General features: G+C 36.3%; 2 protein-coding genes across 2 annotated transcripts; one reads left to right on the top strand and one right to left on the bottom strand.

The window, feature by feature from the left end:
* Nucleotides 1-9513: 9513 nt before the first annotated feature.
* On the top strand, nt 9514-12240 carry LOC114740844 (uncharacterized). Its single transcript, XM_028929088.1, has 5 exons — nt 9514-9726; nt 10348-10610; nt 10710-10921; nt 11100-11364; nt 11700-12240. Exons 1-5 carry the CDS (start codon nt 9633-9635, stop codon nt 12003-12005), a joined length of 1140 nt encoding a protein of 379 aa, XP_028784921.1. The 5' UTR covers nt 9514-9632; the 3' UTR covers nt 12006-12240.
* Nucleotides 12241-12857: 617 nt separating this feature from the next.
* LOC114740773 (germin-like protein subfamily 3 member 2) lies at nt 12858-13838 on the bottom strand. Its single transcript, XM_028928992.1, has one exon. The coding sequence runs from the start codon at nt 13695-13697 to the stop codon at nt 13020-13022; it is 678 nt and encodes a 225-aa protein (XP_028784825.1). The 5' UTR covers nt 13698-13838; the 3' UTR covers nt 12858-13019.
* Nucleotides 13839-15680: the final 1842 nt, after the last annotated feature.

Here is a 15680-nt window from a genome sequence, read left to right as displayed (position 1 = left end):
ACTGAAGAAAATCTTAGTTGCTGGGTACTATGAGCTGCAAGATGAGTTGCGTGTATTTATAGTGCTTTTCAAGTAACTGGAGGAGCAAGTGAAGTTAACCAGATCTAGAAACGTATGAGGATGGACCCCCACTTCAGAGGAATAACAAAATTGCCCGCCCCACTCTAATGTGGGCTCTCCTGAACCTTTCAACCAGATGTTTCTGCTTCTATCATCTCTCTCCCACCCACTCTATGCGATAATCAGAGCCTAGATTCCCTGCGTGTCTATATCTCTGTAAAAAGTGTGTGTGATATATCTGTCCTTCGACTTAGATTTTAGTATTAGTTTGGATTGTATTAATTTTAATTGAAATTTGTTCTTTTAAAAAAGAAGTTTTGATTAAGAATTATATATATGTTATGTTAGTTTTGTTGAATCAGAAAAACATAATAAAATTTAGACCATCTAAATTTTATTTTTGACCCTCCAATGGACGATTGAAAAGTACATCTTAGCCATAGTGTACATTTGAAGCAAATATATTTAAGGCCTTCAATATATCTATTCTTTTATATTTGGTTTTTCAAGGAAATTTTGTAATTTGCTTAGTATTATATCGTAACTGGATTCTTCGTTTTAAGGAATTAATTATACTCAGTTTCCTACGTATTTGAATTTCATTCTATAATGAAATGCCCGGTTAGAAAGTAACAAGGAAAGTTAAAAGAAGAGATTTCGCTCTCCTTCCTTCGTAATGAAATTGAACGGCTTCGCTCCGGGGGTTTTAGTATGGGGGAATTTCACTGTAGGACCGCAGAAGGCAAATAATTTCAAAGAGCCCCCAAAACTTTCTGAAACCTCACTGCAGGACCAAGGGACCAATCTGATATTAATTTTTAGAGTGAGATTACAATAATACCCCTCCCTTTTTATTTTATTAAAAAATAAATATTTACCGGAATTACTGTTCCGGCCACCGGAGGTCGGAGGTCCGGCCACCGGCGCTCAGGTGGCCGCCGTCGGGGTCCAGTCACCGGTGGCCGGAACAGTAACTCCGGCGGGACCTCCGGTGGCCGGAGTTTTTTTGTTTAAAACAAAGTGGCCAAGGGAGGGTTTGAACCCAGGACCCCTTGGCACACCAAAAGAGTTATAACCACCAAGCCAAGCAACCCATTCAATCATAAAATGCAAATAAAACTACATATAACAAAATAAACGCAACAGTCCAAATGTCAGTGAACAAGTGAAATTAGACGATTTACAAGTGGAATTCAGAAATTTGCAATAAAAGTTAGGCAATTTACAAATAACATAATAGAAGTCATAACCCAAAATGCAAGTGTTTAGGTGCAAATGAGCAAGTAAAATTTGAAGATTTACAATAAAAGTTTATGGATTTACAACCCAAATTTGGCAAACACAAGAGAATTCACAACCCAAAATGTAAGTGTTTGAATGTAAGTGAACAAGTGAAATTAGACGATTTACAAGTGTAATTCAGCAATTTACAACAAAAATTAGACAATTTACAAATAACATAATAGAAGTCATAACCCCAAATACAAGTGTTTAAGTGCAAATGAGCAAGTGAAATTTGAAGATTTACAATAAAAGTTTATGGATTTACAACCCAAATTTGGCAAACACAAGAGAATTCACAACCCAAAATGTAAGTGTTTGAGTGTAAGTGAACAAGTGAAATTAGACGATTTACAAGTGTAATTCAGCAATTTACAACAAAAATTAGACAATTTACAAAAAACATAATAGAAGTCATACCCCCAAATGCAAGTGTTTAAGTGCAAATGAGCAAGTGAAATTTGAAGATTTACAATAAAATTTTATGAATTTACAACCCAAATTTGGTAAACACAAGAGAATTCACAATCCAAAATGTAAGTGTTTGAGTGTAAGTGAACAAGTGAAATTAGACGATTTACAAGTGGAATTTAGAAATTTACAACAAAAATTAGGCAATTTACAAATAACATAATAGAAGTCATAACCCCAAATGCAAGTGTTTGAGTGCAAATGAGCAAGTGAAATTTGAAGATTTACAATAAACTTTTATGAGTTTACAACCCAAATTTGGTAAACACAAGAGAATTCACAACCCAAAATGTAAGTGTTTGAGTGTAAGTGAACAAGTGAAATTAGACGATTTACAAGTGTAATTCAGCAATTTACAACAAAAATTAGACAATTTACAAAAAACATAATAGAAGTCATACCCCCAAATGCAAGTGTTTAAGTGCAAATGAGCAAGTGAAATTTGAAGATTTACAATAAAATTTTATGAATTTACAACCCAAATTTGGTAAACACAAGAGAATTCACAATCCAAAATGTAAGTGTTTGAGTGTAAGTGAACAAGTGAAATTAGACGATTTACAAGTGGAATTTAGAAATTTACAACAAAAATTAGGCAATTTACAAATAACATAATAGAAGTCATAACCCCAAATGCAAGTGTTTGAGTGCAAATGAGCAAGTGAAATTTGAAGATTTACAATAAACTTTTATGAGTTTACAACCCAAATTTGGTAAACACAAGAGAATTCACAACCCAAAATGTAAGTGTTTGAGTGTAAGTGAACAAGTGAAATTAGACGATTTACAAGTGTAATTCAGCAATTTACAACAAAAATTAGACAATTTACAAATAACATAATAGAAGTCATAACCCCAAATGCAAGTGTTTAGCAATTGAGCAAGTGAAATTGTCGAATTTCACTTGCAAATCTATAAACTTTTGTTGTAAATCTTCAAATTTTATTTGCTCATTTACACTTAAACACTTGTATTTGGGATTATGAGTTCCATTATGTTATTTGTAAATTGCCTAATTTTTGTTGTAAATTGCTGAATTCCACTTGTAAATCGTCTAATTTCACTTGTTCACTTACACTCAAACACTTACATTTTGGGTTGTGAATTCTCTTGTGTTTACCAAATTTGGGTTGTAAATCCATAAACTTTTATTGTAAATCTTCAAATTTTACTTGCTCATTTGCACCTAAACACTTGCATTTTGGGTTATGACTTCTATTATGTTATTTGTAAATTACCTAACTTTTGTTGCAAATTTCTGAATTCCACTTGTAAATCGTCTAATTTCACTTGTTCACTTACATTTGGACTGTTGCGTTTATTTTGTTATATGTAGTTTTATTTGCATTTTATGATTGAATGGGTTGCTTGGCTTGGTGGTTATAACTCTTTTGGTGTGCCAAGGGGTCCTGGGTTCAAACCCTCCCTTGGCCACTTTGTTTTAAACAAAAAAACTCCGGCCACCGGAGGTCCCACCGGAGTTACTGTTCCGGCCACCGGTGACCGGACCCCGACGGCGGCCACCTGAGCGCAGGTGGCCGGAACAGTAACTCCGGTAAATATTTATTTTTTAATAAAATAAAAAGGGAGGGGTATTATTGTAATCTCACTCTAAAAATTAATATCAGATTGGTCCCTTAGTCCTGCAGTGAGGTTTCAGAAAGTTTTGGGGGCTCTTTGATATTAATTGTCTTCTGGGGTCCTACAGTGAAATTTTCCCTTTTAGTATTCCCCTCCCTTCATTTCATGAGAGGCCAATCTCTTTCCCTCACTTCCCTTCTCTCTGTTACCCAGAACATTACACAAGTGAATTTATTTGGTATTGACTTTTGACAAAAAACTAAAAAAATATTTGGATAAGATTTAAATTATAATTTCAGAAATATTTTTACAGTATATAAAATAAATACATGGAGGAATTTATTTTAAATTAAAGTATTTTTGAAAAATAATTCTGGATATTACCAAACAAGGGTTTCCGTGGATTCCGAGAACTACACGCAAAAGGGATGGGTCCCGCGGGAATTGGTTCTGATTGGTTGAACTACTGAAATATTTGTGATGCGACAATAGCAATGAAAAAAAATTCGTGCTGGCATTTGCTGTGTATAATACTACCTCTAATACTAATTATAAGAGTTAGTTGATTAATTTGAAAAAATTAAAAAAAAATAAGTTAAATTAGTTATTTGTAATAAACGATATTGTCTTTTCCAAAATATTTTTACTAATCAAGTATATTAGTTAGAACTATCATTATTATAAAGACTATCTTAAAAAAATACATAAATATAAACAATAAAATAAATTAAGATTTTATATTTAAAATTAAAAAAAATAGTAACAGAATAGGTGTGGTCAGAAAGCTGAAAAAAGCATCATTTTACGTATGTTTTTATATATATATATATATATATCTCTCTCTCAAAGTGGTGGGTCTCGTCCTCTCTTTGCAGGTTGTCACTGTCACTGGTCATCTTTCCTTTCTATGCATTTCCCTGTGCAGTAAAACCATTTGCCAAAAAGGCAAGACATTTAGGATTTGCTTCCTCGCCATTTACATCTCGCTCAGTAATGGCCACATGGAGGTAGCTTCTTCGTTTCTAGAGAACCTTCCCTAATTACACTCACTTATCACTTTCAAACTTTTGAAAATTGCTATTCTCGACCGTGCGATTCCCCTCTCTCTCTCTCTCTCTCTCTCTCTTCCTGTAACCTATCTTACTCTCTGGAGATTCTTTGAGCTAGCTAGGGCATAAAGGGACTCCACCATGGGTGCTCTGGGGTGACGATGCTGTGAGTAGTGAAGGTCATTTTAGAATAAACTTGACTCTCAGATTCAAACAAGTTCCGAGACTGGAAACAGCACCCAGGTGGAGCTACCCCTAATGGAAAACGTAACGTTTGTATTTTTCCCATTTGCTTTTTCTCTGAGGTTTGGAAGATTGACTTGTGTGCGTCGGGTGCGCTTCAAAACATCCAGATTACATATTCAATTCATTGCGAGATGCTTGAAAAGATCGCAAATACCCCAGAAATAATAGTGATTATTTATTATAGACCGGATGAGAATAAACTTTGTAGCTTTTTATATCTCACTCTGCGCATTATTCTTGAAACCATTGGTTCTTCGGTGGTATAATAAAAAATGTTAGTTTTTATTATTATAAAATATTTCACCCATTAATTTCTAAAAGCATCCATTTAAAATTAACTTTAGCTGTGTGTTCAGTATCAAAGATATTTTACGGACCCTAGGCCACCCCCCCGGGGGGTATTTATATATATTTCTGAATATACGTGCAATAATTTGACAACGTTTTTATTTTAACTTAACGTGTATAACGGGGATTATTTATTAAACTTGATTCTAAACCCTTACGTTTTTATTACATTTCATCAAATTTAAGTTCAAGATTCAATCATTCTAATCTAGATAAATAAATATATACTCCTCTAGTTCTAAATATAAAACCTATATTATAGTGTAAATTATACTACAAAGTGAGTCTACACTACAAAATGGACCTATACTATAAAATGAGTTTTATATTTAGAACTAGAGAAGTATTATCGTAAAATTTTACATGCAGTGGCATTATTAATCTGTCTGTTGTGTCTGTGTGTGAAAAGATCGTGATTGCTTGCCCGAATTAATAAAAAATTCGATTCTTCTCAAAATATTTTCAGCTGATTAATTAGTTGTTATCGGCAAATATCAGCCAACTGTATGGTTATATTAGAAAAAGTCCCATGATCGCGCAGAAGATAAGAGTGGAATATGTCCTCTGTCGTGTTTTATGTATATATGGAATAGAGGCAACATTCCCCGGAGCAAGCATACATAATTGCAATTATAATTATATTTAGAATATCATTAAATTAACAGCTATGTGCATGCGTGACCTTTCTCCGGAAACAAAGAGCGTAATCATTAAAAAAAAAAAAAGAAAAGAAAAAGAAAAATCTGTGGTTCAAATCCTGGATTCAATTCATACAGAAAAATGAAAATTAAAATGACACTGCAGAAATGTTCAGGTCTCTGATCAATCCGCGGATTCTATTTCCATGCCAAATGCTAATAATCTCACACAAAATAATTACGCAAAGTTGTGAGTTGTCATGCATTGTATGCAACAGGTACCGCTCTTTCAGCATATTTGTCTACGCACTACGTACCTCCTCTTCTTAGTGGAATAAAAAACCTAGTTAATAAATTTAAACAGATTAAAAAAATTATTAAATTATTAAATTATAATATATATCACGTTATCACTTTAAAATATTTATATGATTCATTATGTTGTATATTAATTTCTAAATGGGGCAAATTTAGTTTAAAAAAATCAAATAAAAGTAATTTAATAACTCTCTTGTTTATTTAAATTAGTTAATTGAATCTTATATTAAAAACAGCAAGCAGCATGTAATTATCCAATTAATCAATCTATTGGACATCCAAATCGGAGAGGTTAGGATAGACAGCTCAAACGCGGTAATATATTTGCAGTGAATACTCACGAAATAGTATGAATAGGTTAAAGAGTCCATAAACCAAAATTTCGATGGAATGCCATCCGGACTATCACTCTTCTTGGGAATCACAGAGGACATAAATTATAGTTCCATAATCAAGTCTGTGGATGGCAGTAAGTTCCTAGCATTTTAGATTTGAGCACGCCAAACATACAATTTTCAGGTCTCTCCTTTTTCACCCCCACATCCCTAATCACCGTATGAGACTATATTATAGCCGGTTCCAAATTCGAATAAGGAAGTAAAATTATGTTAGGCTCTCAACAGTTAACATAAAACTCGACGTTGTTTATATGTGCATATATGGCCTCACTTGGAAAAGTCAGTTTATATTTTGAGAAAATTCTAAAAAAGTTACTGTTAAATTTCAAAATAACAAATCAGAAATTACTACAAAAATATATTGTTATTTGCTTTGTAAGTGTAGTCATTTTCTTTATAAATATAATAACCAATACTGATTTGTTATTTTAAAATTTAACCGTCATTTTTTTAGAATTTTTCCTTATATTTTGCTTGTGAAACACATTGAAGTAAGCATTATCTTCCGATAACCCCAGAGACCTACGGTGGATGCATGACCTGGAGTTTGATTCGACCATTGAATTTTGTGGACGTCCTTTTAATCTCTATCTGTTTCTGGGGCTAAATGTTCAATCACATGCTTTATAGTTATGATTGCACTCTGTTTTGCTAGCGAAGCATCGATTTGACAGGTTCATATTATTATTAATTGGTTCGTGTGTATTCCACAATGTCATGTAACAAGAAACTAATAATAAAATACCCCATCATGATTTTGACTTGGGTATGTTCAATTCAATACCTGGCTTTGCCCATCTAGTAATTTTATTAATTATTATCTCAGGCAAAAAAAATATTGTCATTATTTAAAAAAATCCATTTGACAATACTTTTTTTTGTGATTGTATTTATAAACAACTTTTAATATATTTATACAGGTCAATAAAAATTTTAAATTTTATTAGCTCTCGTTTAAAATTTATTAAATTTTTAATTTTATTTGTATTTAATATATGATACATCTCATGAGTATAAAATCAACACAATAATAAATAAATAATAAGATTATATATTTAAATAAAATTTGTTTACCTCTTTCCTGTAAATAGGATTAATAATTTTCCTCCTCCCTTGCCCTATAAACAGGGCAAAGGAGTATGTCATGATGTACGTGCGCAGGAAATGGAATCAAATCATGGTCAGCTAGCTAAGTGGAGATGAAACTTTTTATGGGAAGGAAAAGGAAAAGAAAGAAAAAGAAAAACTGGTGAAGGGACAAACGATGCAGGGATGTCAAATGAGGAGCATCAGAATTCAGAGGCAAAGGCTCCAGCTTTCTAATTGTCATTGGCCAGCTCCATTCCCCACCTCACTTCATGTCATTCTCCTTTTCATGTCCCCATCAAATGCCGTATACACTTGTTTCTTTAACATGAAACACGATAATCCACTTAAGTTCGCAAAATGCAATGAACCTGCGTTTGAATATGGAGATATGAATAATAACGGGGGTAAAAATAGATTTTGACAGTGATAATAGAAGGATAGTGCAATTAAGTCAAAATGAATCAATCAGTGTAAACCCGCATCCTATACTTACTGTATATTAGTATACAATTCTTGGAAGATCAGCTTTTACTCAGTGGAATATAGCATAGATATTTGATTTTTCTTTTTTCTTTTTTAAAGGCGAATTGCAGTCACAGAAGATGAAATTGGACGAAGTGGATATTATGAAGGGCCCTCGCCTTACGTGTGGTGGATCGGTCAGGTGGAAGGAAGTGCGTGGGCTCAAGTGCAATTGCTTAAGTTTACTGTGTTAGATTTATTAGATGGCTCGAGCTCCCAGCGGCAAAGTTTGGATTTTTAATCAGTCTGATAAAACATGAAACGCTTTATGCCTAGTTTTTTCTCCTTTGAGACAAATTTCCGTCGAAGAGTGTTAAAATTAAAGTTTTCTCGATACGTTCCTAAAAAATCCACCTTGTATTCTCTTTTTTATTAAAATAAAATCGCTTACCATTGAAATGAGAGGTTGTTAGCCGCTTCATGTTTAGTTACCTGAACATTAATCACCTTTTTTCTGGAGCCTGCAAGGCCGAAACCAATTTCAATACTGGTTATCTTGATAAGCATTCTAAACTCATCAGATTTGTTCCGTTTATATCTAATTTTAATAGTTCAGATTTAAAATTTTTAATTAACTATTTTTAAATAAAAAATTATTTTTTGAAAGAATAATAGTTAAAAGATTATCTCTATTTTAAATTTTATAAATATTAAAATAATTATTTTAAATAAATAAAAAATAAAAAATTAAATTTAAACTATCCAAATAAAATATGAATATAAGGTAGTTATCAAGATGAGAAGTATCAAAACTGGTTCCTTGAAGGCCTTGGTCTGTCCCTCTACTAATGACTAGTTGCGTCTCTCACCCAAAATATACAACGGGCTCTGTACCGAAAAATGACGGGCCTAAAATTTTGCAGCCCAAGTCAGATTCTATTTAGTACATTCTATCTGCATGCAATCGAAATTTTCACAACACTGGAGTCTGGAGAAATGTAATCCTTCTCTTATTACATGATCTAATTTTTCAAATTAATTTGCCTCTATTTATAAAATTTTTTTTGGATTTGTCTAGATAATAAACATATTTTTATTCACTTTACTCTTAATCAACATACTCTTTCTCATCATCTTTTTCCTATACATTCGTTCTCATTTTTTTCTCCCTCACAGTTATTCACTTATAAATAAGAACATATTTAAAAATATATTTCTAAAATATTTATTATTTTTAATTAATTCTAATAATTTTTTAAAACTACGTAATATAGTTATATGGATTTTATAATAAGAAACGAAACCGGTGGAGTATCTTTCTTTCCTCCCTAAAGAAGCATAAGACCATGTAAGCTGGTGACTGTCGACTCGGGAGACTCGGAATTAATGAGACAAAATTGATAAGTTTTCATTTAATTTTAAATAAAAAATTTAATACCCCATTAAATGTGTATTTAAGAATGCGCCTCATTATTTACATTACTCCGATATTTTGGATACGCATCCCACCCGCAGGCTACCAGCGCCTTCGTTTGCATCATTATGACCATTATTATCGAGCTGTATCTGACTATCTATCCCTCTTATACGTCTCTGATATCTGTTCTCCTTTTTAATTGATAAAATTCAGTCGGTCCTGTGGCCGAGCATTGTCTGCTAAAGGCGGGTTGAGAGGCGCGAACGCGAAGAGCATGGCGACAGGAGTTAGCAGGAAAATTTCTGCTGCATCAGCCAGGGCTCACACTAGGAGACCTAAGAAAAGCGCTTCAGTTCATCTTCCTTCAGGTGGTTCTTGTGCCATCATGCTGAAAGCTTTGTTTGCCATGCTTTAAATTGTAATACTTGACCACCAATATTCTTCACTCTGTTTGTTGAATTTCTATCGTGGTGCTGCCATTTGCTTCGAGTAATTAAATGCAATGTACTAATTTCTGGAGCGAAGCACGCATTGAACCCCTTGTGCGTCAGAAAGATATAAATGTAGTTGTTATTTTTTTTTCCTATTGAGTGACTAACAAGAAGCAATTCGCGGGAAATAGGAGGAAAGTGATGATACTGGAGAGGTTTAATTATCCCGACTATTTTCTATTAGCAGTGGAAGTTTTATTTTGTTTGTGATAGAAGTGGAAAGCCTGGAAATGGATTGTACCAGGTTCTTATTTTGCTTGTGATAGAAGTGGAAAGCCTGGAAATGGATTGTACCAGGTTCATTCTTTTGCCCTGTTGTCTCTCGCGCCGTCATTTGGTGATGATTGTTATTTTCCGCTGTTTGCATGCAATTATCTTGGCTCTGATGGGAGTTCCTCACTTCTTGTTTTGTACGTCCGAATTTCTTAGTTGGTGGGAGACTTGGTGCTGGTAATGCGAGTAATAATTTCTTGACAGATTAGCTTTTTAATTTCTCAGGATTGCTTAGGACAGCATTAGCAATATTGTTTGGGGGGTTTCTAGCATGGGCTTTTCTGGCTATTCGCCCTCCACCTCCCAATATATGTGGCTCTCCTGATGGGCCGCCTATAACAGCACCCAGAATAAAACTAAGAGATGAAAGACATTTGGCATACAAAGAGCATGGTGTCCCAAAAGATGAAGCAAAATATAAAATCATTTATGTCCACGGTTTTGATTCCTGCAGGCTGGATGCTGTGGTTGCCAAAACCCTATCTCCAGTGAGAGTTTACATTAACATTTGTATTTTATCCTTGATTTCTTATCATTTTTTATATGTATGAGTTTTTCCTATTTGAATTCATGGTGAATTTGTGCAGGAAATCACTGAAAGCCTGCGAGTCTACATTGTATCTTTTGACAGACCTGGTTATGGGGAGAGTGATCCTGATCCAAATCGAACAGTAAAGAGCTTGGCCCTAGATATTGAGCAGCTTGCTGATAAGCTGCAATTAGGGCCTCGATTCTATGTGATTGGTTTCTCTATGGGTGGACAGGTTATTTGGAGCTGCCTTAAGTATATACCTCAAAGGTATTTTAATCATTCAGGTTATTTGAAATTCTGTTGACATGAATAAGCACTAAACATGGTTTCTGTGTCTTTTATTTCTTTTAGCATGTTCCAATCCTCGTACTTGGTGGTTTGAGAGAGAGTTGTCAGCTACTATTTATCTGTCCCTTACATTAAGGAAAATGTTCAACCCTGACAGGCTAGCCGGTGCAGCACTCTTAGCCCCAGTTATCAACTACTGGTGGGCTGGTCTTCCTGCTAACCTAACTAAAGAAGCCTATAGCCAACAAAAACTACAAGACCAATGGACACTCCGTGTCTCTCATTACTTGCCGTGGCTCACTTACTGGTGGAACACTCAAAGATGGTTCCCTGCCTCTAGTGTAATTGCTCATAGTCCAGATAATCTCTCACGCCAAGACCGAGAGCTTATTTCCAAGAGGGCTGATAGAAAGAGTCATGCGGTATGTAACTGGCCTTCAGTTTATTAGTTGTAGTTCTGTTCCGAATGCAATAGAATAAAAGGAACTGGTTGAAATCTAAGCGATCCATTGCTAATTTGACATTGGCTGTATCTATTTAATTCAGTTTTTGTAATTTACCAGTGCAAGGTTTCTCAAAGATCCGTGTTGGCGACAACTGAATAAAAGTTGATGTTTGGATTCTGTTTTGGGAGTTTTGTTAAGCAATTGTGGTGTGATGATAGTTAAATGCACTTAATTTTGAACTAAACCTACCCCTCTGAACATCGGCTTGGTTTACAATTTTCTTAATTTCTCTTCTGATGTGGCTTCCCTAGGCAGAAGTAAGACAGCAAGGAGATTACGAATCCCTTCACCGTGACATCATAATTGGAATGGGTAAGTGGGAATTTAGTCCTACAGATCTGGAAAACCCATTTCCAAATATTGAAGGTTCTGTCCATCTGTGGCATGGAGATGATGATTTGCTAGTGCCTGCTAAACTTCAACGATACATCGCACAAAGGCTTCCATGGATTCAGTATCACGAGATTCCAGGTGCCGGTCACTTGTTTCCTTACGCTGACGGTATGGGTGATGCAATTGTTAAGTCACTTGTAAGCGGGAACGAGGCCTCCGTATAGAAGATAACTGGCTGTCACTCATCAACTTCACTGCATCTTGTATTGATCAATATGAGATGCATGGCCCGGTTAATTTTGTAGTTTGTACGGCGTGTATTCTAATGAACCCGTGAGACCCCAGTTGCTGCTTTATGACCGAATTCTAAACTTCTGTTCTCGAATGCCCGAGTCCTTTGCCCCTCTTTTTATGTTTCTAAATTTGGTTTGAAAGGAGATAAAAGTGATGGTCGAAGAAATAATAAATCGTTCAAAAGGAGGGACGTGTGAGGTACATTTGTTTTGAAGACGATTCAACTAGTGCCGTGGTGTTTCTTCGTATCTGTACCCAATTAAGCATATGGGTACATATAAAGGTAGAAAAAGAAAGTACATGTAACTAGACCTATATTTTGAATTAGCGAGAATACTAACACATGATCATCTTAAAAAGAAAATCTATATATAATATATGATTTATGAGGATGTATTGTTCAAAAATCATGAACAGAATAACTCGTTTTCAAACTCCACATGATAATAGAAATATAACATGACAGAAGTGGCAGCAGGACACATGTTTGTGTCAAAACAACCTTGCCCCTGCTAATAAACGCGGGCTCCTCGTCAATTCAGCTATTCATTTTATGATTCATCATTTTGTGAGCGTGAACTTTCAAGTTCGTGGGATGGGGATTATCATGTCTTTCACTTTCTTTCTGACTACTCCTCCTCATCATCATCCCTCCGCACTGTCCATGGTTGGCTAAAAAGAATGATTGTTCATATTAAAGCAATACCACTTACGTTATTTCTTTCCTTTTTCTTTTTCTTTTTAATTCTTTTGTGGGGTTTGGGAAACGGATTACTTGCTGCTTCATAAAGTATAGAGGTGGAGATAATATATAACCAAGAAGCACTCCATTGGTCACCTACATTGGACTCACAAGAGAAGGGAACCTAAAAGAAACAGACAGACAAAACAAGCCATGAAAACATATATCTCGAGTAACAGACAACATGCCTGCTATTTGTGCTCTACCTTGCTCCTTTGGGATCAAATCTTCTTTTCATAGTTCCAATCTGCTTGGGGGTCAATCCAAAAGCTTTCTGTAAAAGCTTCTCATCAATCCCAGAACCAAATACCGCAGACGGTATCTTCTGCAAGCCAGGGTTTTGACTATTGAAACTTCCGAATAACGTTGCAGGCTTATCACCAACGTTCATCAGGAAGTGCACTAAACCTCTGGGAAACACCATGACGTCTCCTTGCTCCAACACTCTATCAAACACTTTGTTGCTGGAATCTACGAAACCTGAATAAACTTTTCCTTCCACTACATAAGCTATCTCTGTGGCTCTCGGATGAAAATGGGGCGGATTAATGCCTCCCACTTCAATGTCTGCCCTTACAAAGGACATTCCCAGAGTGTTGAGCCCAGGGAAGTTAGTAGGACTCGCGGAGACCACTGCTAGGCCAGTGTCCGAGAAGTTGCCGGCAGCTTTCATGCCGCAGAAGACAAAGTCATCGGTGGTGGCCTCGGAGGAGTTTTTGCAAGGCGGAATAGTTATCATACCATGAACAGTTGATCTGATAAAACCAGCAGATCTCGGGTTGGGTACACAAAAGTCTTGAAGGGGATCAGGGTCGGAGGCCAAGACGATAGCCAAACGAAGGGACAAAATCGCAAAGAAAAAGACTTTCATTGAAGCCATTTTATCTGCTCTTCCTTACTCTTTTAGGTGCCTACACTCTATAGCGTGTCGAGGAACGTAAGAGTGAAGCTGGTTTATATAGAAATGAAATAAATACTCTACTGAATGTAGCTTTGCTTGTTTAAGGCGAATACTACGCTCATGGAATGATTACACAGTATAAGATGCAAGACATTCCTCGGCGGGGTTTAAGGTAGTTGTTCTTCAATAGACTCGTGCGCGTGCGCGTACGCTATGATCCTAATCAGGGTCCCACTGGTGGTGGCATTGTTGGCTATATTGTATAAGCCGGAGTTTATTTTTAAACTTATCGGCGTTCGGCGGCAGTGATTGAAATCATAAGGTTTTGCCACGCCTTGTAGTAGGCTTAGCTGACAATAACCATAATTAGAATGATTAATTAGGGATCTGTTTACTGGATTATTAATTAGGTAAAGCATTTTGTCTGGCCACCGAGTTGAGTTCTGAGTTCTGATTTTCTGGGAAACCATTTCATTTCGAAGTCCGATTGGCATGTGCTTTTACCGTGCGTGTGCAGTTGCTTTCATTCATTTGCTTGATTGTGAAGGCACGCCAGTTGGCTGCATCAGGATCATGGATTTTATCCCACGCAACGCTGACGCCATTATTCCTGGGCACAAATGGGGGGGAAAATGGACTCAAGCCTAACACATTTCACTTAAATATCATAAAAAAAAAACAGGCATTTTATAAATGGGCCATCTTATTCAATATGCACTTAACCCGCTTTTTTCTCATGGATAAAAAGGCAACAAATGAGGCCTGAGGTCCTCCAGAGTGGGGCGGTAAGTAGTGACGCTCCTGAAGCATCATCGTCCATCAAAATCTGCATACTCTTACTTTTTTAGCAAGAGTTTTTGCTATTTTAAAATGAAGAGAAATCTGGAATAGCTTTTCTTTTTGGGCCGCAAAGTCAACAATGGTGGATGATGGGCCTCAGCCCAAGATGGATCAAATGCTCGTACTTTTGGTTTGGGCTTTTAAGCCCAATAGTTAAAACACCGCTTGGGCGGATCAATGCTTTTGTCTGCAGAGCGTGCATGTACATCATTCCACCAGGACGCGACGCGTGGGGATCGCCTCGGGACAAGTACCAAGGTATTGTTTATTGCTCGCCGTAAATCCTGACGTCCTTTGTCGTGGGATCTGATACCCAAAGGCTCGCCAAAAGCGTTAGGAAATAGGAATAATCAGAATGCTCAAAACGGAAAATTCAAAAACAAAGCAAGCCCCCGACCCACCCGAAAAATAAAAAATAAAAGAAGGGAACAAAGATACGTGTTGAGCCCAAACGCACGGACGACCCCGAAACAACGTTGTGCATGCGACACCTGTCGCCAACGTGTCGAGCGGCCCTGTTCCCACCCACGCCAACTTTCGCGTTTTGATATTTTTCTTCGCCTTGGTTTCTAAATGCGAATTTCATTAAGCTCAGCGAATGATGTTAACACTGTTTTGTGGGGTCCCCTGCCACGGATTCGTGGGGCAATAGCAAAGAGCAACCGGCTGTGTGTTTTAGCATATAGGTTGACGGATAAGTGTAGTCGGGTATTGTAGTACTGCACTGCGGCCTCTCCCTCGTCCTTTGGCACTCACAAACCCACTTCTGGTTCGTGATGGTGTCTGTGAGTTGACATACACATAGCATTCCAGGTGAGTTCTTCTCGTTCTTCCTCGTGCCATTTAATTATTTACTACTAATTGTCATTTGTCAAGTCTATGTTTCTGCTTGCGCTGTTACCTTTGAGACGTTTGCTTTTTTTTTTTTTTTGCCTTTTCTCTTTTGGTGGCGGATGAGATTCCAGCAGCTAGGTGCAGAGATGGCGTTCTGTACCATGGTCCTTCATGTATGCCTCATAAAGTCGATCTGATTTTCATTATTTTGAATGTGTTAGTGCGCTGGCCAAGCGACCTGGTGAGCCACTATTCTAGATGTGCTTCCCAAACATGGAAAGATTCCTT

The sequence above is a fragment of the Neltuma alba genome, unplaced genomic scaffold (genome assembly GCF_004799145.2).
Source record: "Neltuma alba isolate B1F8T4 unplaced genomic scaffold, ASM479914v2 tig00003187_pilon, whole genome shotgun sequence".
Lineage (NCBI taxonomy): Eukaryota > Viridiplantae > Streptophyta > Magnoliopsida > Fabales > Fabaceae > Neltuma > Neltuma alba.
The sequence above is the reverse complement of the archived record's forward strand: the minus strand, read 5'-3'. Positions and strand labels throughout refer to the sequence as shown.

Excerpts from the sequence above, each read along its gene's own strand:
- LOC114740844 (XM_028929088.1), top strand. The coding sequence starts at position 9,633 with ATGGCGACAGGAGTTAGCAGGAAAATTTCTGCTGCATCAGCCAGGGCT. Across the intron at positions 9,727-10,347 it reads TTCAGTTCATCTTCCTTCAG|GATTGCTTAGGACAGCATTA; the intron begins GTGGTTCTTGTG and ends TTAATTTCTCAG. Across the intron at positions 11,365-11,699 it reads CTGATAGAAAGAGTCATGCG|GCAGAAGTAAGACAGCAAGG; the intron begins GTATGTAACTGG and ends TGGCTTCCCTAG.
- LOC114740773 (XM_028928992.1), bottom strand. The coding sequence starts at position 13,697 with ATGGCTTCAATGAAAGTCTTTTTCTTTGCGATTTTGTCCCTTCGTTTG.